Source organism: Urtica dioica, chromosome 4 (genome assembly GCF_054948205.1).
Source record: "Urtica dioica subsp. dioica isolate 48M chromosome 4, U.dioica_male_clone48M_v1_H2, whole genome shotgun sequence".
Lineage (NCBI taxonomy): Eukaryota > Viridiplantae > Streptophyta > Magnoliopsida > Rosales > Urticaceae > Urtica > Urtica dioica.
In genome coordinates this window covers 788059-815892 of record NC_142759.1, presented here as the reverse complement: position 1 = coordinate 815892, position 27834 = coordinate 788059, and the positions used below count along the sequence as shown (strand labels likewise).

General features: G+C 37.9%; 2 protein-coding genes, 1 long non-coding RNA gene and 1 pseudogene across 13 annotated transcripts in view; 3 read left to right on the top strand and 1 right to left on the bottom strand.

The window, feature by feature from the left end:
- Positions 1-27271, top strand: part of LOC149399009 (putative disease resistance protein RGA3) — a 28928-nt gene extending 1657 nt beyond the window's left edge. The window contains exons 1-8 of one of the 9 annotated variants that reach the window (XR_016296560.1): positions 503-1457; positions 1706-1784; positions 25107-25333; positions 25678-25845; positions 26002-26262; positions 26523-26571; positions 26658-26720; positions 26797-27271. Coding sequence is in view for 3 of the 9 variants with exons in the window: in XM_089612430.1 (XP_089468556.1) it covers positions 627-1445 (819 nt within the window). In the remaining 6 variants the exon portion in view is untranslated. Of the gene's footprint in view, positions 1-502; positions 1458-1705; positions 1786-24599; positions 24780-24932; positions 25014-25106; positions 25334-25677; positions 25846-26001; positions 26263-26369; positions 26572-26657; positions 26721-26796 lie in introns of those variants that run through there. The other 8 variants (XR_016296556.1, XR_016296557.1, XR_016296562.1 and 5 more) reach the window with 8 other exon arrangements.
- LOC149399011 (glycine-rich domain-containing protein 1-like) lies at positions 11959-14668 on the bottom strand (annotated as a pseudogene). Its single transcript, XR_016296554.1, has 6 exons — positions 14498-14668; positions 13949-14404; positions 13174-13715; positions 12863-13061; positions 12543-12698; positions 11959-12465 (listed from the first exon to the last, which is right to left on the bottom strand). The product of XR_016296554.1 is annotated as a glycine-rich domain-containing protein 1-like (transcript).
- LOC149399010 (uncharacterized) lies at positions 17935-18621 on the top strand. Of its 2 annotated transcripts, XR_016296760.1 has the most exons (4): positions 17935-17996; positions 18102-18163; positions 18241-18337; positions 18433-18621. It is a non-coding gene; the product is annotated as an uncharacterized LOC149399010 (long non-coding RNA). The 2 variants fall into 2 exon arrangements; XR_016296759.1 differs by lacking the exon at positions 17935-17996 and having other exon boundaries at positions 18035-18163.
- LOC149399008 (putative disease resistance protein RGA3) lies at positions 21494-27481 on the top strand. Its single transcript, XM_089612381.1, has 2 exons — positions 21494-24598; positions 27475-27481. The coding sequence occupies exons 1-2, from the start codon at positions 21864-21866 to the stop codon at positions 27479-27481; spliced, it is 2742 nt and encodes a 913-aa protein (XP_089468507.1). The 5' UTR covers positions 21494-21863.
- The last annotated feature ends 353 nt before the right edge of the window (positions 27482-27834 follow it).

The following is a 27834-nucleotide window of genomic DNA, read 5'->3' as shown; positions in this document are numbered from 1 at the left end:
GTCGAGATTGTTTCGAGAGTTTGGCTATGCGGTCATTTTTTCAAGAAATCAACGACAACTTAATTACTGGAGACGTTGAGTGCAAAATGCATGACATAGTTCATGATTTTGCCCATTTTTTGACGGGCGATGAATACGTTTATATGGAACTTGACGGAAAGGAGAAGAAGGCGGTGGTGGTAGAAGAAAACACTCGTCACTTGACTCTCAAAGGGTATTTTCCTAATTCATTAGGAAATGCGAACAATTTGCGCACGCTTTTCTACCTACCACGATGGAACGGAGGCTTCGAAGAAGAGATGTTAGTGTTTTCTCAACTTACATGTCTTCGGACTTTGAGTTTGGCGTATTGCGGGCTGAAACGATTATCAGAGGATATTGGTCTATTGAAGCACTTGAGATATCTAGACTTATCGTCCAATTATGTGTTGAGAGAATTGCCGAAGAAACTATTCGACCTCTGTAATCTGGAGACCTTGAAACTCAATGGTTGCTTCAGGTTAAAAACATTACCAGAGTGCATCTCAAAACTAGTCAGCCTAAAACATCTCTACATATGGGGGTGTGGGAAGTTAGAGGGGCTTCCGAAAGGGTTAGGAAAAATAAGTGGTTTGCAAAGTCTAGACATGATAGTGGTGTCCAAGGAGAGGGGATCCTATCTACACATTGGAGATCTCAAACACCTTCAGTTTCGAGGGCTTCTAAGGATCGAAGGGTGTGGAAGAAACACAGGGTTGACAGTGGATGATGTCGCGAAGCTGAACCTCAAGGGCAAACCGCATGTGCTTAACTTGGAGTTGTGGTTCAGATACAAATCTGAGTTTGTAGATAGCAACAATCACAACGACACCGAAATCCTGAGTTCCATTCATCCACATCCCAATTTGAAATCTCTGCTCATTCATAATTATTTGGGTCTCACCGCGTGGCCCGCTTGGATGATGTCTCTTTCCAATCTCACCCGTCTTAACTTGCTAGAATTCAAGAATTGCGAGACTTTACCTCCGCTTGGGAAATTGCCTTCACTTAAGGAACTAAAACTACATGACTTTCCAAAGATGTGTAGGGTGGGTGAAGAATTCCTCGGAATCACTGAAGCCGATCGAGAGGTCATTTCATTTCCGAAATTGGAAGAGCTTGAGTTCTATGGCCATCCGCAGTGGAGAGTGTGGGAAGGATGTTGCACAAAGACAACAACAAAAATCATGCCATGTCTACGCACCTTGACCATTGGAGATTGTGAAAGCCTTGAAACACTACCAGAGTTTCTGAAAATGACGCCACTGCAACAGCTGTCCATCATTAGATCCCTCACCTTGGAAAGGCAGTGCCAGAAAGAGGTCGGGAAGGAATGGCACAAGATTTCGCATGTCCCCAACATCAAGTTCGATGGCAGACACGTGCAGAAAGATGGTGTTTGGATTCAAACAGACGAGACCGAGTGAGAAAACTTTCTGGTAATTTCATTTCGTCTTTTCTTCCTCCGAAAAAATCATGTCTAGTATTATTATACAGATCAAACCCACCCTTGCATTAACTTTTTTCCTCTAAAGATTTCAAGATCTAAAATAAGAATTTTTCTTCTCTTGTGATTCTCGCAATGATGTTTTTGTTTTGAACAAGTGTATTCGATTTGATTTATGTAACCTTAGTTGATGATCATGATCATAGACCATAGCTGGATTTTCTAATATTTGATTTCCAGGTGACCATCGCTTATGGGGCTTTCAATTTAACTTCTCAAGTTCGAGAACATCGATTGGAACAAGATTAATGAAAAATGGGTATGAGAAGAGTGCTCATTTAAATCAACGGGCAATCAGTTTCCCTTGAACTATAAGCTAAATCCAATGCTTGATTATTGAAAAACTTGCAGGAGAACAGTAGTGGACATGCAGCGATGGATTGCAAATAGTCTGATGTTTAATCATGTTATGCGAAAATTCAATCAGTCTCGTACGTACGTTAAAGCCAAGCTTCTTCTTCCTCACTACACTTTTCGGTTCAATCCTTTTCTTCCTTCCCCAATTCTTGAGAAAATCCGAGCCGTCTTCCGAGTCTCTGCCATATATGAGCCTAGCCGAGCCTTCCCTTGACTATCTGGTATTTTTCTAATCTTTTTGTTTTGACTCTAATTTTTTACGTTTAGCTTTGTTTTGTTTTGGTAACTCTATCATAATCCTCTAATTTCATTGATATATATATATATATATATATATATATATATATATTAATAAAAAAATAAAAAACCATCAACCCTTGTTCATCTGGATAAGTCCACTAAGTATAGACTAATTTTTGCTGTTGTAAATGCAGTCTAGCTACCGATGAAGCCTCTCTCAATTTCTTTAATTTTTGAATGCGCGCTATGTGCTTGAGAATTTGTTGTTAGCATTCAGTTTGATGTACTGTTCTTTTCCATTGTTGTTCTTGATTTGATGTGATTAATTATATCGGATTTCGCCTACAGACACCGATTGATTATTAGTAAATATTGATCTGTTGTTTCATAAGATAGTGGTACTAGTACAGAGTAGAGAGTAGTGAAAAAAGCAGAGCTCAATCTTAGCCACAACAAACTCACGCACACCCATTCCAAACCTTCTTCCCTCAGAAAAGGTCTCTCTCTCTCTCTCTCTCTCTCTCTCCTGTGAAGACTGAAGCTTGATCTTCTTCTTCTATGAGTAAAGTTTGAATCTTGAGATTTTTGGTTGATATATGGTTGGTTTTGGTGTAGAGCTCCGATGGGAAAGAGACTAAAGTCGATAAAACTTTTTGGACCAAAGATTTCGAAATGGGCGCGGGTCAGAACTCAGAAGTACACGCAAGGGTCGAGAAGCTTAAAGATCGACAATCAAGTCCTACTCGATAATTACGCTCAGGGACGGAGTGTCTCCACTGGTTCTTGTCTCAGGGCTCTGCAGATTCGCTCCAAGCGCTCCAAAAAGCACGTCCACGAAACAAACAAGAATAACGGGGCGTTGTATTTTCCCAAGGAGTTTCACAAGTGAGTTCGACAAACTTGTTTTTCAGTTTTGCTCGATCTTTGTTTTTTTAATTGTTCTCTTTTGTTCCCTTATTAATCATTGGGGTAATATGTGAATCGGACCACAGATACGCATTGTTCTTCCCAAGCATGAACACTTGAAAAATATGATGGCTCAACATCTGAAAAAGAATTGGTAAATTCGCATACAAAGTTGTTGCCATTGGTTTTCCTTGCTGTGATCGTAGTTTTGTTGAACTTAACGTAATAGGTTAAATCAGGTTGCTCAACATTTTATGGACATAGACTTGCACGGTGCTCTTCTTTCAGGTAAGCCCTTTATGTGTATTTGTCGAAGTAGCTTCTTATTGGTAATATTGTTATTATCATTTTCTTAAACTAAAGCCTACTCTGTGTGTTTTCAGTTATTGACTGTAAAACTGCTTCTCTCACCGGGGTGAGTGGCATTATGAATGAGAAGTTCCAAGGTAAAACTTTTTTTTTTTTTTGCCTAAATCATAACTCGTTTTTGTTTTATCGCCTAACTTTGATGGACTATCTTCCAGTTGTGCCCAAGAAGTGTTCCGTCTTCGTTTTCCAATTCGACACATGGAAGGTGACTTTGTTCGGGGACAAGCTCACCTCAAGAAATACCACTAGACTATGACTCGTAGAAGAAATATATCAGACTTTCAAGCTGATTTTCCTTGGTTCCAAATCCTTTACAGGTCTCTCTCTGGGTATTAAATTGACAATCTAAGTTACTTATGAGCCTGGTAACAACCGTCTTTCAACTGTACTTAACATCGATGGCTGCGATTGGAATGAGACAAATGAAAATTGGGTATGGTTCTAACAATGACTCATTAATTAACTAGACTTGCAATCAGGTTCTCTTATTGTAAAAAGCCAAATCCAAATTTTTTTTATTGAAATTACTTGCAGGAGAACGGTACTGAATATACATCGATGGAATGCAAATAGTGCGAGTTTTATTTTGTAAAGAGAAAGCAAGAGTTTAAAGATTGTAATCTGTCTTAATTGTCGATTCCGTTGGATCGGTCGGGGCTGGCGTGTGGTCCCACAGGTCTACGGCTTTTTGTATTAAGGTCCCTCTTTCTATTTGTAAGAAAAAGTTGAAACTCACTTTCTTCTTGTGAGGAGTTTAAAGTGTATTCCCAACAGAACTTGTCAAGGGAAAAAAGATATTGCCTCTATGCGTAGTCGTGGGAATCTCTTCTATTTCATTTTAGCCTTTGGCTCCTCAAAGGCTTTTGCCTCTGTATATACGTAAGTTTTGTTTCTTCAAAAAAAAAAAAAAAAAAAAAAAAAACCTCAAACTGATCACATACATCATATAAACTTTTGCAAAATAAAAATCTGAATTCGTCAAATTTGGCTGACTTTTTAGCATAATCTAATTTATGCTAAATTATAAAATATATAAATTGGGGCTAAAATTATAAGGTAAAAATTGCAATAAAAAAAATACAACCCTGTTACACTCGCACTAACCATTATAGTATGTTATTAATATGTAACAATAGAATTTAAACACTAATACAAACATAGTATCACAAAGATAACATAATAAACACACGGTCACCTGACAAGTCAAATGCATACATACACAGATATCAGCGTGCGAAAACAAAAGCTACAACAATATAAACTTTACTACAATGCAATGCAGAAGCAAGTCAGTCACCAACGATTGCACAAAGTATAATACACACACGGTTCTGTATTATTATATGAGCCTGAAAATATAATAAACAAGAGTTTCTACTGTCCAGCCCAGTTTACAAACCAACCGTTGGCAGAGCATTGGAGTGAGTGAGTTGATTAAAAGAAGTTCCGAAATTGGAAGATGGCTGAAGCTGTGGTGTTGCTGCTAATTGAGCATCTGGGTTCCATGGCATTCGATGGAATTGAGTCGGAGATGAGGCTCGTGAAATGAGTCAAAGAAGATGTCAAAAAGCTCAAGAATAATCTTGAGGACATTCAAGTTGTTCTTCAGGATGCTGAAGAGAAGCAACTGAATGACGCCGCTGCGAAAAGATGGCTTCAAAAGCTCAAGAATGCTTCGGAGAAGATGGAGAACATTCTGGACGATTGGAGCACGGTTGTTTTCAAGTACAAAATCAAGAAAGAAGAAAACAAAGCTCTGAATTCTTCTTCTTCTTCTTCTTCACTAAGTTTTAATCAGTCTCCTACGTTAAAAGCCAAGCTTCTTCTTCCTCACTGCAATTTTTGGTTCAGCCCTTTTCTTCATTCCCGAATTCCCGAGAAAATCCGAGCTGTTTTCCGAGTCTCTTGGCATTTTTTTAGCTGAGCCGAGCCTTGCCTAGCCTATCTGGTATCTTTCTCATCAGTTTGTTTTGACTCTTATTTTTTCTATTGCCTTGGTAAATCTATCATAATCTGTTGAAAACATAAGTGGAGAAAGACAATGCCCATGCATAACCTTGGAAGGTCCATCATCCTTGGAAATTGCAATACTCTATTTCCCATGTATTTTTGTATATTTCCTAGATTAACTCTTCCTTGTTTCCATGTAATGCAATCATGTTTACTTATCTTCATTATATGTATAAATAGACGTTTCACCTCTCATAACAAGTATGAAATATAAGAGATTCATTCTCCATATTCTCTCTAGCTTGAATTCATATTTCTACATGGTATCAGAGCTCAGAAATTCAATCACCATGAACACCTTCGAAAACTCATCCGCGTTCAACAACACTTTACAAACTACGCCCACTCAGTCAAACCCCGACTCATTCTCCCAACATATAACAAGTCACAAACTCAATGGCCACAACTTTCTACAGTGGTCTCAATCTGTACTCATGTTCATCTCGGGACGAAGTAAGGATGACTATCTCACTGACGTAGCTAAAGCTCCGAAGTGCGAAGATCCAACGTTCAAAAGTTGGAAGGATGAAAATAATATGGTGATGTCCTGGCTTATAAACTCCATGCACCCCGAAATCGGGGAAACCTTCCTTCTTTACTCCACAGCGGCGGAAATCTGGCAAGCAGCTAGAGAAATCTTCTCCAACTCCGAAGACGTGTCCGAGCTGTTTGAAACTGAGAACACGGCCGATGGTTTATGTAAAGGATAAACTTTTGAATATCGTCGTTTGTAATTTACGGTTAGTAAATGAGCTTTCGTGTGTTACAAGTAAGTTCTTGAATGAATTATGGACGTTGAAGTTTAGAGAGTTAATTTAAATTATTTTAAGGTAATGGAAAATCTCGGAATAAATAAAGGATTTATCGAGTTCGTCTCGAATAATAAATTATTCCGAGGAAATATGCCGGAATTTAATTTAAGAAATAAATTCTCAAGGATGAGAATTATTTTCGAGAAACCTTAAATATATTTAAATTAATCAAGAACGAATGAGGAAAGTCTCGGTTTGAATAACTTAATTAAAAGTTCAAGCGAGTACGGGTTTTGGTCACAAAATTTTGTGACAAGGACGTGATTGTAACGTTTTTGGAGCTATTTGAAAATAAAAACGTGAGAGTGGGGTTGATTTTAGAAGATGGAGGAAAAGTGAATTTAATAAATAAATAATTTATTTTCCTTCTTCTCCAATGTTCTTTCCCCTTCTCTTTTCTTCTTCACGTGCAAAGAAGAAACTTATCTTCATCTCTTCCTCACCATCGCGCGACCTGCAAGAAAGAAGGAACAAAGAAAAAAAAAATTTCAATCACCGACGCTCACCACCAGCCGCGCCGCTCAGCCACCACAACCGCCGTCACCTCTCTCTCTCGCTTCAGTCCTTCTCCTCCCTTGCTTGCGCTCGTCCAGCCATCTCGAGCTCAAGCTTCGCGCGCGCCATCCAGCCAAGACCGAGCGCGCCGCCGCAAGGAGACGCCGGTGAAGAAGAAATTGAACGACGGAGAAGTTCAAACCCATCCAAAGCAAGGTGAAATTCTCTTTCACCCAGAATCAATTTGGAAATTAGGGTTCTTGATTTGATTTGGGGCTTTTCTTAATCCGTGAGTTTTATGAGGAATTGATTGAAGATCGTTGTTCTTTGAGCTTGTGTTTTGATGATTAAGGCTTGAATTTATCAATTGATTTCGGATTTGGTATGATTTTGAACGAGTTTTAGCTGGGTTATTTGAGTTGGCCGTGTGAATCTTTTTGGCTGGAAATTGTGAGACGAACTTGGAAATTGGCGAGGTTTGGTTCAGGACTTGAGTTGGCCGTGTTTTATGCTTGGCCGTGTATGATTGTTATGGCTGTGTGACTTGTTGTGGCTGTGTGTGTGTTTTTGGCCGTGAACATTCTTTTGTTTGGCTGATTCATTTTGACTGTTTTGTGATGATGAAATCTGAGCCTCGGAAATTTTTGGTGATTGGTTTGATTTGAGAACTTGATTTGGAAAAATGGATTTGAGATTTGATATGTTTGCTCGGTTTGATTTGGTGAGTGGATTGGATTTGGTAAATTTGAGGATTTGGGAATTCTAGTTTGAAATCATTATATGGATTTGAGAATTGAGATTTTTAATCGGGATTTGATTTGGAAGTAAGTTTGAATCTCGAGAATTTGGTTTTGGAATTGGTGGATATGATTTGAGATGAGATATTTCGTTTCGAATTCGATTAGTTCGATTTTGAGATTGAAATGTGGATTTTGTGATAAGTTATATGATTTTTTTTTTGACAAGTTGAAAATGTTGTGACGAGTTATGTTAGACTTGAGAGTTATGTTGTTAGAGGTTCGATTTCGGATTCTAAGTTTCGAGTCGGGAGTTGGATGTTATGAATTGATCGCGATGTTCGTTTTCTGAATTTCACAGCTCAGTCACAGATCAGGTCGAGACGAGCTAGATCCGGCAGAACTGAACGCGTTGAAGCCGGAAAGTTAGAGAATTCAGAAAAAAGATTTCTAAAGCTCGATCTCACTCGTGAGTCGTTTATCGCTTTATAGCGTTAGACTCGAGTCTTACTTTTTGGATTTGAGATTTGAATTCAAGGATCATTAATTATTTATTTGAGAATGTTCGAGAATTTAATTTCTGGTTAATTAATTCAAAATTCTTGGTTTGTATGATTTTTCGGATTATTCGATTAAATTTATTTAAGACTCGTTTAAATAATGATTTGGATTTTATTTCGTACTCATTCTCTGGTACGAATTCGTACGAGTCTTGAATAAGTTTAAATTCCGAAAAGCCGGGAAATAAGTGAATTAAATTCTCGAACCCTTGAACCGACTCGCATGAATCCCGATAACGAACCTTAAGCTTGTCATCACCTCCCGAATCATTGACTAATGAGTTTTCAACTTCGGGTTTTAGTTTTTCGACGCTTCAGAACGTGTTAACGCTCCAGGACGTGTAGAGTCTCGGGAAACGTGAAAAGAAAGGAAACTCCGGAAGTCAACAAGTTTCAGACGATCTTTTCCGGGTAAGTGTGGAGACTTAAGTCAACTACATACCAAGGGAATAACCTTGTTTACGTGCATTATTGCTTGTTAGTAAACAAGAATAGGAAAAGCTTTAAAATCGAATAATCTCAAAGATTAAGGCTTCGGCCGCTTTTCCTGAAAACTTAGCGTGAGTTCGCTCAATAAGTTCAAACGTAAGATTTGTGAAACCCAGCCTCTGCTACGTGATATAATCATTCCTTAGGATTTGTGATTGACCCGTTAGAACGGGGGAGACAGGAGAGCCATGTTTAACTCTCGAATTCAAATCGAGGGTAGAAGTACCGGGAGTCACATCCCGAGTCTTCAACCTAAAACACTAACGAGCATAAAAGGGAAATGAAATTTCTTTCAGGATTTATCCTGAGTCGCTCTCCTGTAAGTAGCATAGGTGTGTACTCTGAGTGCAGCAGAGTACCCGAACCTTAAAGAATTGTTGTGTCGATGGTACCAAAATGAAATGAACCCTGACGGGCTATGAGGGCCTGGGGGATGGCGCTGAGCAGCAGAGTACCCGAACCTTAAAGAATTGTTGTGTCGATGGTACCAAAATGAAATGAACCCTGACGGGCTATGAGGGCCTGGGGGATGGCGCTGAGTACTCATTTATCGGGAAGTCGACCAAGAGTCGCACCCGATCTTGATGCCAGGTTATGAAGACTTGAAGAATGCACCTTGACGGGCTATGACGGCCTGGGGGTTGCGCCGACGTCGAATGAAGTTGGTACCATTAGTGGATCCCAGACTAACGTTAAAACTCTTAGGTCGTCGGACGACTGCTGCTCGAAGTCCAAGGCTGGTCTCTTGTCGTTCTAGAGGTTATAGCGGGGGATGTGTGTAACCTTAAAGACGACAAGTATTAGTTAGAGTATGCGCGCATCAGTCATGCTCTAGAACTTGTTAGATTTGCATCCTTGCATTCTTATGTGTTTGTTTGCACATCACATGTTATCACATGGCAATTAGTCGCTTTATTTTCGAAGTTAGACTCCCACTTGCTGAGTCAATCGACTCATAGTTTATGACCCTTGGTAATGTAGAAAAGGGCAAGGCGCCGATGTGAGCAAGGAGTTGAAGACGAAGACCGGACGTGTATCTCTTGACCTTTGGGCTATGGAGACTCACTCGGGATCAACCTCTTCTATAGTTATAACTATATTTTGTTGAAACCCTTCCGTAAACTACGCTCCTAAAACTCTCTCCTGTAATTATACGTAAACCCAGGAGCTGTTATGTAAATATTTAGAGTTGTAGTGAGACTCAAAGTTTGAATTGAGAAAAACGAAAAATTTACCCAGGTTTTTATATAACGACTTATAATACTTATATGTTATCGTATTATGTTTAACATAAGTATTATGATTATTATGTTTATTTGATTCTGTTTCTGTTGATATGAGATATATTATTATATTGATGTTGAGACTTGTGACGTAACCCACCGTCGCGGCTCGTGAACCGGCGACGAGAGGTCGCGGGTCGTGACAGATTTTGTGGTATATGAAGTTGACAAGTTACTAAACTTGAAATGTTTTTAAGTTGTTGTCATGAATTTCTGCACACACCAAGAAAAAAAATATAATGGTATCATAATTTTTAGGAACTTCGGCGAAAGGAGGCAAACGATGAATACGTTCTACGGAGTCAAAGACCATCGATTTGATCAGGTAGGCGATCAGACAGAGCATATATACTTAAAGTCAAAGGCTAAATACACGTAAATATTTGATTATATAATTCAAATTGTGACTTACAAAAAAGATTTGAATAGCTTACATGTATAGTAGTACACGTAATATACTAATATTTGATCAGATATTTTATACCATTAAATACTAAATATACGTAATCTCATAACTAAATACTAATTAATGAGGAGTTATTCTTTAGATTGACCGAATAATTCAAATTTAAAACTAAACCGTCTAACATAAAAAGATTTGAATGTTTTAACTGCTTAATACACGTAATATATCAATATTCAATCCAATATTAAGTATCATTAAAGACTAAATGGCTTGAATCTCACAACTAAATGCGATAAATAGGGAAATATTCTTTAGATTGACCCAATATTCCAAAATTAAAACTAATTTGCCTAAAATGTTATTCTCATATACTGTAAAAAAAAATTAAATTCAAAATCAAACAGAATTTCCGGAAAATAAAATTCAAGTTAAAAAAAAAAACTGCCGATTATAATTTTTATTATTGTTATAACTATTTACACTATTATTTACAGTTATTTACAACTGATTACACTATTATTTACAACTATTTACAAATGATTACACAAAGACAAATCAGAAAGACATAAACGTAACAATATTTACACTAATATTTACAACTATTTACAATTGAATACAACTATTTATGAAAAATCTGGGCACCCCAAATTAGATTGACGCAACTTCGTTTGAACAAGAGATCAAACGCCCAGGTTTCCTATATCTACAAAACTCTTCGAAACGTGGTGTTTCTCAGCGGAATAATTATCTCATGGCTATAAAAATTCAAAAAAAATTCACAACGACAAATAACCTCCATTAGATCTTCAATCTACACATCCAAGATTCAACAATATTTCAAAACAACAAATATATCAATAGAAATAAATCAAAACCATGAAGCAATTCCACGGCCATCCCGTCCTCAAACGTTATCTTCGCTCTCGAAATCCCCTAGTAACCCGACAGAGACAATTTTCCCTTCGCCTCCTCCAATGGCTTATGCGGAGGCGGTGTACACATGTCGCCTCCTCCATTTTGATTACATTCTATATTTTCATCGGTTGACAATGAATTATGATTTTTCAGCCATTGTCCTTCAAAAAGCTTAACTGCAACATAACGACGACATTAAATATATGTAAATAAAATGGTTATTTTATGTAAACCAGTGCGAGAATGACAAACATATTAAAAAATTAAAGAACCACACCTGATTCCATCAAAGAAAATCCAGCCATCGTGTGAAACGCTGCAATTTTCTTACGTTTGAATGAAAAAATTGAGCGCTTGAAAAAAACTATGAAATACAACTAATATCTTCTCGTGGAATTTTGAAATTAATAACGTCCGATATATATGGAAAAGAAATAAGGAAACAAAACAAACTTACGTATTTAATCAGTTGCTAAAAAAAGATCTGATAAGATTCATCGGATTTTTCCATAGTGAGAGTTTTTTGAAAAACTTGGAAAAATCCGATGAGATCTCATCGGATTTTTCCGATGACCTTCAACCCAAATTTTGTGTTCAAAATCCGATGAAATCTTCCAAAATCCGATGAAATCCGATGCTTTTTATACATATATGGACTTGCAAGGGCATTTTTGTCCGAAAAGTATCCAAAAGTCCAATTTCGGATATTATTAAACTAATGAGTCTAGTCTTGATATTTTGATAGTTTTTAGGTCTACAAAATGAAATTTATCTTCTCTAACCTATTGTTTGAACAACTTATAAATCCAATTAAACTACGAGTTCAGAACCATTTGGAAAATCAGACACGTGTATGAAACTAAAGCGAGTCTCTTTCTCTCTTTATTTCAGAAATTTGAGATATGTGCATTGCAAGAGCCCCAGAAACTGCAGGTTCAAAATAAACAGAGACATTCACAACAAGACACACCATTGACAACATCATCACCACACAAGAAAATACAAGGAAACCAGGCCGGCCCCGGAAGCAGGTAGGTCCAACCAATAAACATCCACATCATCAAGCAGCGATTGGCTGGTTGAGTGCCAGAACCGCCATATTATTGGTTTCTGACACCGCATATTTCCCGTTGCCACATCCTCCGGCACCGCAGCCGCCACATCCTCCGGCGCCGCAGCCACCGCATCCGCCGGAGTTGACAGCTCCTCCACATCCTCCGGCACCGCAACCACCGCATCCGCCGGCACCGCAACCACCGCATCCGCCGGAGTTTACAGCTCCTCTCGTAGTGGTCTTTCACCATGTCTGATAGTATCATGAATGATATGAAACTCGGAATCACCATCCACTCCTCCTTCACCTAAAAAGAGAGAAAGAATAAACGATATCAATGACTGATTATGATTAAAAAATAAAAATTTAAAACATGAGCTGTACCCTAAGAAGTCCAGATTTCAAGTTGATTAGCGCAATTGCTTTTCCGTAAGGAGTTTCGGTAGAGAACTCGACAGCAGTGATGAAATCTCGCTCGTTCTTGTGTTTCTGGCATTGCCTTGTTTCATACTCCAGCTTTCTTCCACCGTAAAATTTGACCTGAAACCACCACAACAGATTTGATAAGACAAACATCCATTGGGATTTCATGATTCATAAGAAAATCCCAAGTCTATAGAGAGAGAGGAGAAAGTCATGGCAGTAGTTCCAAGATAACATGTAGTCCAGCAAATTTTTGTAATTGATGAGAAGTAGTTTTATACCATTTTAGTACCCAGAAGCTCAAAAAGAGGGGAATCTCCAGTGGGGTTGTTATAAGAGTTAAGAGACCATTGAGATTTCATCAAAGACCAGCCATTCCCAACATATTCAGCAAGACTGCACGTCTCACCGGACGATGTTAACCCAGTCACCTTCTTTTGCCACAACAACTTATCTTTGCCCTTTGCCTTTTCAGGATTCCTATATAGCAATCAAAAAACATGAGCATTAACTTCATTGATACACATCATCGAAACACAAACAGTGACGTACACTTTGCAATGTAAAAGTCCAGTCGTAACGAAAAGCATACCTAATCATCTGAAGGCTGATGAGCTTGTTACCAGCTTCGTCGATGACGTGGGTTTTGCTCTTATCATCTTTCATCACTCCAGGAAAGGGCAAGAAGCAAGAAATCTTCAGCGACGGTCGAGAGTGAACCATGTGAATCACGCGTTCCGCTGAGACTGGGATCGTGATCGAGGCAGCGACCCGTAGTTGAATCGGGTTTGAACTCACATTTCCAGAGCTTGGAGCCAAGTCTAACCATTTTTCTCCGTAGAGGTTAGAGTTGGGGACCAAAAGGTCATTTAGAGCGAGCGAAGCCGTGCCCAACGTCTTTGGTGCCTTTGTGATTGACAAGGTGGAAGGTGACTGGGATAAGAGTTCGAAGAGAAGCTCTCCGGTAGGTTCACAATGGAAAGATGAGACTCGTTTCGCTTTAGACTCGGATAATATAGTTAGCTTCCGCGTTGCATCAAAGAGAATATCGGGTTGTGTTTTACTGAACGAGACTGTGAGGTTTCCTTTGTGCCCCTCGGGTAAGTTCCTGACTTCCACAAACTCCAAAAACACCTGCATAGAAAAGGACAGCAATGGATAATCAGAACGTACGTTTTCGAAGATTTATGGAAACGTGAACACAAACATACAGAGTTCGGAGTAAACCAAAACTATCAGCTTCAAAAGTACAGGCTTTGTAAAATTTGAGTGGCAAAGTTGAAGAATTATCATAGGCTAAGCTAACCTTAACTTCTTCTAAGAAAGTACAATTGACAAACAGGAAACAGAATTCAAGCGAAATGTACCTCCACAGACTTAGCCTCCGGAATCTGAATCACGTGTTTAAACTCATCTGACATAACCACCTTTTTGTTGATCGTTTCAGACGAGAAAGGAGTTTTCGTGACCGCGGTCGGAGTACTTCCTCTGTACATCGCCCCGGCCTTCCAGTACCTTCTACCGAACGCGCCTTCGTACTGCTTTGTAGTCCCGGAAAACCCGACGTCGAGTTTCATCCCTTTGGTTCTGTCCGAATCCGTGTCGTCGTGCTCCAAGACCTTTCCGATCAGCTGTGTCAGGTCTTCACAGTAAGCCGCCGGGTTCAGTTGATGAGAGTGCCATAAGAGGTCGATATCGTAGGTCGGAACGCAAAAGCACTTAAGAGACCGCTCTCTGTTTCTCCTTATTAGGTGGAGAAACCCTCTGTACCTAGCCAGAGCTCCCTCGAGAAACTCGTCATCGCTCATGTGAGGTCTAGACACCTATAGTAAGACCATATGGCAGGAGTTTGTAGGGATGATATACGCAATAGGGGCGATGGGTTCGATGGTGGGAGTGGTGATATACCACAAGACGCTGAAGGAGTACCCGCCGAGGAGGGTGCTGTTCCTGGCGCAGGTGCTGTACGCGGTGTCGGGGATGATCGTCCTGCGCTGGAACCTGGCGCTGGGCATCCCCGACTTTCTGTTTGTGATCGGCGAGGAGTGCGTGCACCGCATCGTGGCCCGCATCCGGTGGATCCCCATGATCTGTTTGAGGGAATTTCAACCGTGGTTTTTGTTCAAATGTAGAATTTCTACTTTCATTAATAAGTTTATGTATTTGTTTGAAAGGGTAATTTAATTATCGACATTTTGTTTGCAAATTCGTTTAATAAAACTTCTTTGGAGTTGAACAAGCTTTTGTGTGGTGGAGATATAACACTCCGTTTACACCGGTCGACTTCTACAGTGTTTTTTTTGTCCAATAGAAAAATAGCTAACTTAAACGTTTGACATTGTTAAATAGTTAACGTTTGGTGAATTTTAAGTAAATAGTCGCTTTCAGATGTAAAAATTTGTGTTTGAAATTTTTTTTTTTGCACTTTTTGCCCATTTTAAAAAAAAAATTACATTTTTTATCCTTGAAAATTTACATTTAAGCCCCCCCTGAAACTTTTTTTTCAAATTAGCCCCCCCTGATGGGCTTTTCTGGCTCCGTCACTGATTAGCACAATTGCTTTTCTCCGTAAGGAGTTTCGGTAGAGAACTCGACAGCGGTGATGAAATCTCGCTCGTTCTTGTGTTTCTTGCACTGCCTTGTTTCATACTCCAGCTTCCTTCCACAATAAAATTTGACCTGAACCCACGAAACCTTTCTTTGATAGAAACAAAAATAGTAACATCTCATAATAATTATCAACATACAGAGATGCTTATTTCTTTCATTTTAGTACGTACCCAGAAGTTCAAAAAGAGTGGAATCTCCAGTGGAGTTGTTATAAGAGTGAAAAAGACCATTGAGATTTCATCAAAGAATATCCAGTCACCTTCTTTTGCATGCCACAACTTCTCGTCACTCTTTGCCTTTTTCAGGGTTCCTATCAAACAATATAAAAACATGATCGTTAGTTCATTACGAACATGGACGGCCACGTGTCAGGTAGAATATATCGTGGGAATCTCAAATATATTCTTTTATATTTAGGTAACAGGTAATATACAATTTTTTTTTTGCCGTAAAAGAAAAAAAAACAGGTAATATACAATTTCCGTTAAAATTAGAATTCTAATTACATTAGGAGTCGGATTAGTTTTCATTCTCGCATATAAATAGAGTAATCTCTCTCTTGCTTTTATTCATTACGTTTGTTTCCGAAGCTCATAAAATCGATAGAAAACGTTTCTCTATTATTGCTGTTGGTATTTTATTAAAAAAAAAAAGATCCAAACAGGGTTATACCCAAACATGGAGCGAGCTAGCCAAATTGAATCCCAAGGTATTCTTCTTCTTAATTTCAATTCATATTATTCTTCTTCTTCTTCTTATATTAGGCGTGTTTTCTATGAACTAATTATATTTCTAGCAGTGTTCTCCTGTTTCAGCGTGTGATTAAATTTGTATATTTGATTGTGATCGTAGGTTGGAAAAAAATAATTCCACAACATTTACTAGAGTTGGTAATCGAGAAGTTGGAGTCAAAAAAGGATCGTTTACACTTTGGAGCAGCTTGCATTAGATGGCTTTGGGTATTCAAGGACAATGAACAGAAAATACCTCAAGTCCCGATGTTGCTGCTATTCTCAGACGAAGATGAGACCGCGATCTACAATGTTGTCAACAACAAATTCTTATCTTGGAAACCATCGGTGCCGTGTAAGCCACGTTTTGGCAGCTCTTCCAATGGATGGCTTGTGGCCGTTTCTCGGGATTTGCGGGTAACACTTTACAAACCCTTCTCAATGATAAAACAAGGTGATACCAAGTATACTATTCATCTTCCAAGCCTAGAAAGTGTTTTTCAAGAGCCAGGCGATTCTGATTATGACAATTTTTCCGGGGAACCAAGGTATAGTAATTTTGTGCATAAAGTTTTGATCACATCAGATCCCATTGAAAATCCCAAGGAATGCACTATCTTCTTAAACACAGCACATATGGGACTAGTGTTTTATAGGCTCACTAAAGACTCTTCATGGAATCGAATGGTTGGCGTGGAATTAGAAGGTGATTATCCTATTCTAGAGAGCGTCATTGTTCATAAGAATCGACTTTATGCCTCGACACGTCATCGTGCTCTAGTTTCTATCGATCTTGATGACCCGAGCGGATCGACTCAAGAGTTGATATTGGCACCCAGACGTAATTCAAACATACATTTTACTAAATATTTCTACGCTACAACATATCTAGTCGAGTCAAATCGTGGAAACCTTTGGAGTGTGGAGAGATTCGCCGAGTATAGCCGAGACAATGATAATCGCGTTGTTCGCAAGACAAAAAGTTTCAAAACCCTTAGGTTGGATTTTGAAAAAAGAGCATGGATTCCGTTAAAGAGTATTGGGAATATGGCTTTATTTTTGGGTGACAATTCACCGGTGTGTGTTAATGCTTCCAATGTTACGGGTATTAGACGGAATTGCGTGTACTTTACTCAAGTGCATTTTTATTGTGATGTCCATAGGGTCGTCGATTATGCACCGCTGACTCAAGACATGGGTATATATGACATCGAAACTGGTAACATTGAAAGTCATTTTAGTATTGATGCAAGTATTCTCTCTAGGATGAAGAGTCAGAGATCAATCTGGGTTGTACCTACTCGCGTACTTAAGTAATAAGGAAAATAGTTACTCTTATGGGACTTGTAATTTTCAATTATAATTTTTATTAAAGTTTTTATTTATTCATTATTATATACATTATAAAAAGTCGTTTTTAATAATATTATATTGCTGGTATCTCGTTTCTTTTGGGATTTGATGTTGAAGTTGTTCTAAGTCTAACTTTTATCTCAAGTAAACCAAAACTGTATTAGTCAAATCAACCAAGCAGACTAAAATTAAAATTAGGATAAAGTTTAAATATCTAAACTTGACTCAATCTCCTCTATTTTGAGAGAGAGAGAGAGAGAGAGAGAGAGAGAGAGAGAGAGAGAGATTGGTACAGAATCCACACATTCAGAATTGTACCCCAAAAAAATCAAAGTTAAAAAGTCTAGAAAAAGTCAACAAAATGAGTATATGTGACATATTTATGTATTTTAAGGTACGATTTTGTCATTTTTATCAAATCGATAGTACAAACACAATAGTCCTAAAAACCAAAAATTGAACGAATAAAAAATACACTCCACCCTTATTTACACATCTTATGTGTAAATATTACAACCAATGATTTAAGAGAAATTTCCGGGTATTGGGGTCGACGGGTCTTTAACTCATCATTTGAACAATTTGTAGGTCCAATAAAACTATGAGTTGGAAACCATTTGGAAAATCAAACACTTATGTGAAACGAAAACGAGTTTATTACTAAAATTGAGATACGTGCACTATAGAGCCATGGAACTGGTAGTTTATTACTAATGAACTGGTAGTTTCCTCGGAACCTTATTTGTCTATATATTCATTTTTATTTTTAAAACCGTTTAATGGCTTGCAATTTCAAATTTTTTTTTCGTTTGTGTTGATAATGTAGCTCAAGGCATTGAGATACGGAGCAGCCCCGCTGGTAATAAACTCCAGTAAAAGCATATTCCGGTATCTCTCTCTCTCTCACACACACACACATCGAAAACAGTAATTGACTATTTTGTTCTCTCAATGTTTTTGTGAAGACCTTTCGTCGATCACGACAACGGGACCAATAAATTCTCTCAGTTTATAAGCTCTACATTCAGAGATATGCCGCTTAGCGAAGCTCTTGATGAAATCGTACGTCTTTCTTCACAGTTTTATGTTGAGTTTTCTTTATATAAACTGTGATATAAGAAGTAAAGCTAAATAAATTCGACTGTGTGTTTTAAAAGGAAAAGAAGTCGTCGGAGTGGGATCAGAAGATAATCCAAGGGATGAGAATGGACTTCTCTTGGGACGCCGAGTGCTGTGACATCCATATTTCTACTTATGCAGATCTTAGGAATTTGTAAATAACTACACAATGTATATGAAAAAGCATATATGTGTACATATTTGTTAGTAGTGTTTCATTGCATATATTTTATCTGGGGTTAGAGTGGGATTTCTATAGACCTTTCTAATTCAAAGTTCAAACAAGTTGTGCTAAAATAGAAGACTATAAATTAATAAAATAAAAATGCTTACATAATAAAACTTGATATTTGCTAGAGAGTAAAATAATACGTAATATTTTTAACTATATGAGCTGAAAATTGGCCAATTTGATACAAAGTAGACAACCAAGAATATTTAATAAATTAAAAATTAAAATTTTTTAAGTAATTATTATTTTTTCTTAAAATAAAATAAAATAAAAGAAGGAAAAAACAGTATAATGAAGAACAATATTTCCATAAAATGAAAAAATTGCAAGACAGTTTGAAAATGAAAAATTAAACTTTAGCCTAGGTCGAGTAATCTTTCGTCAATTTAATATTGTATAAATTATATACCATGCCTTTTTTTTAAAGAAATTTATAAACAATTAAGCCACATTAAACTTATTATTTGTTAAATAGCCAATATTATATTAATTATAATTAATTAGCCACTGATTATAATTAATTAACTTATTATTTTTTGAAAGTATTTTTAATTTACTGAACGATTTTAGTTCACTTTAGTGCATCTCCAACCCACTCCATAATAGAGTGAGATGTAACAAAATGAAGTTGAGATTGCTGCAATCCAATTTCTCAGTCCATAATAGAGTTAATGAATAGTGAAACTCCAAATATGGAGTTCTACTATGCATTCCACTCCCTATATATGCCTAGGCCGTTCAATGGAATAGACGTATCAGCTTTCACAGAGAGACGTGTTTTCGCTTGAGACGAGACCTCGCACTACCAAGATGCTATTCGAGCCGGATTGCCATACGTTTCACACAAGGCCTTCACACCTTGGCTCAAAATATGATGACACAACATCTAAAAAAGAATGCGTAAATTCATATAGAATTCGACATTGACTTAATAGGTTAAATCAGCTCGCTCAACATTGACTATCCTCAGTTGTGCCCAAGAAGTGTTCCGTATTCGTTTGCCAATTCGGCACGTGGAAGGTGACTTTGTTCGGGGACAAACTCACCTCAAGAATATTCACCAGATGCGAATTGTCGAAGAACTATTTTAGACTTTCACACATATTTTTCATGGTTCCAAACCCTTAACATGTCTCTTTCTGGGTATCAAATTGATAATCTAAGTTACTTATGGGCTTGTGAACAACCGTGTTTCACATGTAGTTAACATTGATGGCTGCGAGTGAAACGAGACTAATGAAAATTGGGTATGGTTCTAACAGTTGACTCATTAATTAACTCAACTTGCAATCCGTTTCCCTTGATGTAAAAAAGCGATATCCAATTTTTGTTTATTGAAATTACTTGCAGGGGAACAAAGCTGTATATACGGCGACGGATTGCAAATCCAGTTCATGTAATGTTATTGCTCACCTCCTTATGTTTTTTGAGATCAGATTTTGACAGATATGTCCTTTCTAATCGTGATTACCCTTTGAGACCCTTTCCTCTTCTTGTTAAAAAATAAAAATAAAAAAGTACAAACCCGTTACACTCTTTTTTGGATCGGGATACAAACCCGTTACACTCACACGAACTATTATATAGTTATTTCATTATATGCAACAATAGAAGTATAACAATAATACAAACATGTATATGTAGAGTTGTAGACTCCTGAGATTACAAATCAAACATAATAAAAGACGGTGACGTAGCGTCAAATACATACATGCAGCGTGCAAAAAAAAAAAAAAAAAAAAATACAACAATAAAACATCTATTACAATGCAATGCCAAAGCAAGCCAGTAACCAAATTAAGATTGTACAGAATAATGGCATTTCAATATGGTAGTAGTCATTGGTCAAAAAACCCATCTTCAATTATTGTAATAGAATAGCGACCACTGTGCCCTTATGATTTATTTATTATAATTATTAATATAAAGACATCCTTTTTTTTTTTTTTTTTTTTTTTTTTTTTTTTTTTTTGTGGAGGAGAATGATTGAAGTGTGTCGAGGAGAATGAGCATATTTTCCTTTACAGCTATTGCCCTTTTTTTCTCCTTTCCATTCATTGGTTGTATTGAATAGTCTGATAGGTTGTTTTTTTTTTTTTTTTTAATAAAATCAGCCTGAAAATATAATAGGGAAACAAGAGTTTCTTCTGTCCAAAGCCCTGTTATTCTCTTCTTCATCCAATACCATAAGAGCGAGTGAGTTGAGCTGTGAAGAAAATTCCAAAGTGGGAAGATGGCTGAAGCTGTGGTTTCGGTGCTGATTGAGACTCTGGTTCCCATGGCAATCCATGGAATCGGAAAAACAATTTTTGTTTCTAAAAAGCTGTGGGAACATGCATTGCTTATTCCCTTGAAAGCATATTTGGTTTTATGACTTTATCAGAAAAACAACATGGCTTCTAAAAAGCTGTAAACTTGCATATTCATTAATGAAAAAGAATAAAAAAGATTAAGCTAGTATGGGATACTTATAGGAAGAAGCTCAACTATACATTTATATATATATAAAAAAGAATGAGGTGTGAACATCATATAACTCAGCAAAGCTAATATCTGCTTGCTAAAAAAAGTCATGGAATAATTAACAAAATGTAAAAAAGAAACTATTATAAAGACATTGAAACAATTATAAGCTACAGAATCTATTGAGAAGAAGAAAAGAAGAAAAAAAACGTCACACACAAACATTCGCAATATCAAGCAAGGGATATGTAACCCGTGCATCATCATATGATATTCGCAATAAAATATCATATGATGCACTAAGAAAACTACAACCAATATATATGGTAGTAGTCAATGGTCAAAAAGCCCATTTTCCAATTATTGTAATAGAATGGCGACCACTGTGCCTTATTTATTAATTTATTTATTAATTATTTCTTATTAATATAAAGACATTTGTATTATTTTGTAAAGGAAAATACGATAGGCAGACAATATCTGTAAAGGAAAGTATAGATGCTCATTCTCCTCGACATACTTTCCTTTACAGCTATTGGCTATTGCCCTTTATTCTGGTTTTGATCCATATTTCCCTTTATTCTCATTCCATTAATTAAATTGTAACTTGTATTGAATAGTCTAATAGGTTCTTTTTATTTAGCAGCCTGCCCTGAACATATAATAGGCAAACAAGAGTTTCTTTTGTCCAACCCTGTTTCTCTTCTTCATCTATTAACAGTATACAAACTAACCTTTGACGGAGCATAAGAGCGTGTGAGTTGAGCTGTGAAGATGGCTGAAGCTGTGGTTTCGGTGCTGATTGAGACTCTGGTTCCCATGGCATTCGATGCAATCGGAGGGGAGATCAAGCTGGTGAAAGGAGTCAAAGAAGATGTCAAAAAACTGAAGACCAATCTTGAGGACATTCAAGCTGTTCTCGAGGATGCTGAGCAGAAGCAACACTTGGGCAATGATGAATCCCCTGCTGTGAAAAGATGGCTTAAGAAGCTCAAGAACACTTCGGAGGAGATGGAGAACGTTCTGGACGAGTGGAGCACGGCTGTTCTTGAAGACAAGATCAAGAAAGAAGAAGTCAAAGCTCTGGAGAATTCTTCTTCTTCTTCTTCAGACAAGAAGGTGTGTTTTCCGGTTTCTTTCTCTTGCTTCTCTTGCACCAAAGTCGATCGCCTCTTTATGCACCGTGATATTGCTCGCAAAATCAAGAAGCTTAATAAAAAGTTGGCTAGGATTTCCGAAGAAAAAAATAGGTTCAATCTCAACATAAACACTGTTGTTGAGAGGCCTAGGCTGCCTCCGACAATCTCCCTTGTCGACGTGACCAAAGTTCATGGTCGAGATGAGGAAAAGAGTGTTTTAGTGAGCAAGTTATTGTGCGAGAGCAGTACCGATGAGGATGATGGGAGATCCTCCCGTCATATCATCCCAATTGTGGGACCGGGGGGTCTCGGAAAAACTACTCTCGCCCAACTTGCTTATAATGATGAGGGAGTTAAGTCCCACTTTGATAAGCGAGCTTGGGTGTGCGTCTCCGATCCTTTTGACGACATCAAGGTCGCGAAAGCGATCGCTGAAGGCCTTGGAAGCTCTACTCAAAGCTCTGAACTGAATGCCGTTGTCGAACTCATCCGTGAGTCCATTGAGGGAAAAAGAGTTCTCATTGTCTTGGACGATGTCTGGCTTGAAAACCACAGTAGATGGGAGAGTTTAGGAGAGGTTCTTAGGAAAGGGGGTAGAGGAAGCCGGGTTTTAGTGACCACGAGAAAGCAAGAAGTTGCGAGGATGATGGGAGTGGCCACAAACCAGACAATTAGTCTAGGAAAGTTGAGTGAAGAGCATTGTTGGTTTGTTTTTCGCCAGTTGGCATTCATGGAGATGAGTCCCGAGGAGCGTCAACAATTAGAACCTATCGGCCGACAAATCGCTGCTAAATCGCGAGGCTCGCCTCTAGTTGCTAAAACTCTTGGAAGTCTTGTGCGGTTTAAAAAGACGACGAGTCAGTGGGAAGACATTTTGGGTAGTCAACTGTGGGAGTCTGCTAAAGTTAAGGAGGTTTTTGCTCCTTTTCTGCTAAGTTACTACGACCTTCCACCATTGGAAAAACGCTGCTTTTTGTTTTGTTCGGTGTTTCCTCAAGACCATGCTATAAGGAGAAATGATCTAATCGAGATGTGGATGTCTCACGGTTATTTAGGCCGAGGAGTAGATTCGTGGAAAATAGGTCGAGATTGTTTTGAGACTTTGGCAATGCGTTCATTTTTTCAAGAAATCAATGTACTATTTGATGGAGACGTTGAGTGCAAAATGCATGACATAGTTCATGATTTTGCCCATTTTTTGACGGGCGATGAATACGTTTATATGGAAGTTGACGAAGACGAAGTAGAAAACAAGGCAGTGGTGGTAGAAGAAAACAATCGGCACTTGACTCTCAAAGGGTGTCTTCCCAATTCATTAGGAAATGCGAACAATTTGCGCACGCTTTTCTTTAGATGGGAGGGACGCCTCGAAGAAGAGATGTTAGTGTTTTCTCAACTTACATGTCTTCGGACTTTGAGTTTGGAGTGTTGCAGGTTGAGTCGATTATCAGAGGATATTGGTCTATTGAAACACTTGAGACATCTAGACTTATCGGGGAACCGTTTGAAAGAATTGCCGAAGAAACTATTCGACCTCTGTAATCTGGAGACCTTGAAACTCAGTGGTTGTGAGAGTCTAAAAGCACTACCAGAGTGCATCTCAAAACTAGTCAGCCTAAAACATCTCTACATTGATGGGTGTCGGCAGTTAGAGGGGCTTCCGAAAGGGTTAGGAAAAATAAGTGGTTTGCAAAGTCTAGACTGGATAGTGGTGCCCAAGGAGAGGGGATCCTATCTACACATTGGAGATCTCAAACACCTTCAGTTTCGAGGGTTTCTAAGGATCGAAGGGTGTGGAAATGTAGCGTTGACAGTGGATGATGTCGCGAAGCTGAACCTCTCGCATGTGCTTGCGTTGCGGTTGGTCTTCAGATCGTATTCTGAGTTTGTAGATAGCAACAATCACAACGACACCGAAATCCTGAGTTCCATTCATCCACATCCCAATTTGAAAGATCTGGAAATTAGGAATTACTTGGGTCTCACCGCGTGGCCCGCTTGGATGATGTCTCTTTCCAATCTCACCCGTCTTGAATTAGATTCATTCAAGAATTGCGAGACTTTACCTCCGCTTGGGAAATTGCCTTCACTTAAGGATCTAGAACTAACTGAATTTCCCAAGATGTGTAGGGTGGGTGAAGAATTCCTCGGAATCACTGAAGCCGATCGAGAGGTCATTTCATTTCCGAAATTGGAACAGCTTACTTTCGAAGCTCATATGCAGTGGAGAGTGTGGGAAGGATGTTGCACAAAGACGACAACAAAAATCATGCCATGTCTACGCACCTTGACCATTGGAGATTGTAAAAGCCTTGAAACACTACCAGAGTTTCTGAAAATGACGCCACTGCAACAGCTGTCCATTTATTGGTCCCGCACCCTGGAAAGGCAGTGCCAGAAAGAGGTCGGGAAGGAATGGCACAAGATTTCGCATGTCCCCAACATCCTCTTCAATCGCAAACACGTGCAGAAAGATGGTGTTTGGATTCAGACAGACGAGACGAGACGGAGTGAGAGAGCTTGGATCACAACAATCTATACACACGCCCTGGTAATTTCTTTTTTCCTCTGGAAGATTTCAAGATCCAATTTGAAAAGAGCAAAAACATAATTTTTCTTCTCTTGTGATTCTCGCAATGATGTTTTCTTTTGAACAAGTGTATTCGATTTGATTTAGCTGGATTTTCTAATATTTGATTTCCAGGTGACCATCGCTTATGGGGCTTTCAATTTAACTTCTCAAGTTCGAGAACATCGATTGGAACAAGATTAAATGAAAAATGGGTATGAGAAGAGTGCTCATTTAAATCAACGTGCAATCAGTTTCCCTTGTTCTATAAGCTAAATCCAATGCTTGATTATTGAAAAAAACTTGCAGGAGAACAGTACTGGACATGCAACGATGGATTACAAATAGTCTGATGGTTAATCATGTTATGCGAAAATTCAATCAGTCTCGTACGTACGTTAAAGCAAAGCTTCTTCTTCCTCACTACAATTTTCGGTTCACTCCTTTTCTTCCTTCCCCAATTCTTGAGAAAATCCGAGCCGTCTTCAGAGTCTCTGCCATATATGAGTCTAGCCGAGCCTTGCCTTGACTATCTGGTATTTTTCTAATCTTTTTTGTTTTGACTCTAATTTTTTACGTTTACCTTTGTTTTGTTTTGGTAACTCTATCGTAAATTCATAATCCTCTAATTTCATTGATATATATATATATATAAATAAAAAAATAAAAAAATCATCAACCCTTGTTCATCTGGATAAGTCCTCTAAGTATAAACTAATTTCTGCTGTTGTAAATGCGGTCTAGCTACCGATGAAGCCTATCTCAGTTTCTTTAATTTTTGAATGTGCGCTATGTATTTGAGAATTTGTTGTTAGCATTCAGTTTGATGTACTGTTCTTTTCCATTGTTGTTCTTGATTTGATGTGATTAATTATATCAGATTTCGCCTACAGACACCGATTGGAATTCATTTCGGTGATACTCCTGATTGATTATTAGTATTTATTGATCAGTTGTTTCATAAGATATCGGTACTAGTACAGAGTAGAGAGTAGTGAAAAAAACAAACTCACGCACACCCATTCCAAACCTTCTTCCCTCAGAAAAGGTCTCTCTCTCTCTCTCTCTCTCTCTCTCTCTCTCTCTCTCTCTCTCTCTCCCCCCCCCCCCCCCCCCCCTAAAGATTGAAGCTTGATCTTCTTCTTTTATGAGTAAAGTTTGAATCTTGAGATTTTTGGTTGATATATGGTTGGTTTTGGTGTAGAGCTCCGATGGGAAAGAGACTAAAGTCTATAACTTTTTGGACCAAATATTTCGAAACGGGCGCGGGTCAGAAGTACACGCAAGGGTCGAGAAGCTTAAAGATCGACAATCACGTCCTACTCGATAATTACGCTCAGGGACGGAGTGTCTCCACTGGTTCTTGTCTCAGGGCTCTGCAGATTCGCTCCAAGCGCTCCAAAAAGCACGTCCATGAAACAAACAAGAATAACGGGGCGTTGTATTTTCCCAAGGAGTTTCACAAGTGAGTTCGACAAACTTGTTTTTCAGTTTTGCTCGATCTTTGTTTTTTTAATTGTTCTCTTTTGTTCCCTTATTAATCATTGGGGTAATATGTGAATCGGACCACAGATACGCATTGTTCTTCCCAAGCATGAACACTTGAAAAATATGATGGCACAACATCTGAAAAAGAATTGGCAAATTCGCATACAAAGTTGTTGCCTTTGGTTTTCCTTGATGTGATCGTAGTTTTGTTGAACTTAACGTAATATGTTAAATCAGCTTGCTCAACATTTTATGGACATAGACTTGCACGGTGCTCTTCTTTCAGGTAAATCCTTTATGTGTATTTGTCGAAGTAGCTTCTTATAGTTATTATCATTTTCTTAAACTAAAGCCTAGTCTGTGTGTTTTCAGTTATTGACTGTAAAACTGCTTCTCTTACCGGGGTGAGTGGCAATATGAATGATAAGTTCCAAGGTAAAACCTTTTTTTTTTTGCCTAAATCATAACTCGTTTTTGTTTTATCGCCTAACTTTGATGGACTATCTTCCAGTTGTGCCCAAGAAGTGTTCCGTCTTCGTTTTCCAATTCGACACGTGGAAGGTGACTTTGTTCGGGGACAAGCTCAGCTCAAGAAATACCACTAGACTATGACTCGTAGAAGAATATTTCAGACTTTCAAGCGGATTTTCCTTGGTTCCAAATCCTTCACAGGTCTCTCTCTGGGAATCAATTTGACAATCTAAGTTACTTATGAGCCTGGTAACAACCGTCTTTCATGATGTACTTGACATGGAACTGGTAGTTTAAATCAAGGATTCAAATGCCCACAAAATTCATCGAAATTCGCTGTCAAGAGGTCTTCGGCCATCGATACGCTTATTTTTTTGGCTCGTCGTCGTTTCGTTTCTTTGTCATACCACTGGACCAACTTGATATAGTCTGTAAAGTTTCAATATAAGATGTTGTAAATCGAGAATATTAATATAAAAAAGAAAATAATAAATTAAGTTACAAAAATGTGTCACATATAAATTTTAAAATATTATGGACATAAATTTCTTCTATTTTTACAAAATAAAATATATAAAAAAAAATTATACATATGTTTATACACATATTTATACAACTATAAATATATATGTATTGGGTATAAATACGTTATGTAAGATTGGAAATAACGAGTTGTGAGTATTAGATATTATATTGGTGCAAAAACAAAAACAATTAGGTATTAAAAATTATAAAAACAATTAGTCATCTAGTTTGTTTTCCATTTTGATTTTTTTTTTTTAAATTAACTTTTTTGCCAAAACTGATTACGGTTACGACCGCAAATTAACACAAACTTAATAATACAACGTATGCTAAAAATGATATTTTATAAATATTCATTACAATATCAATGACAGATCAAAAAAGGAAAGAAAATTATATCTAAAATAAAACAAAAAGCGTACCCTGAGAAGTCCAGATTTCAGGTTGATTAGCACAATTGCTTTTCTCCATAAGGAGTTTCGATCGGTAGAGAACTCGACTCTCGCTCGTTCTTGTGTTTCTTGCACTGCCTTGTTTCGTACTCCAGCTTCCT

Excerpts from the sequence above, each read along its gene's own strand:
- LOC149399008 (XM_089612381.1), top strand. The coding sequence starts at position 21,864 with ATGGCTGAAGCTGTGGTTTCGGTGCTGATTGAGACTCTGGTTCCCATG.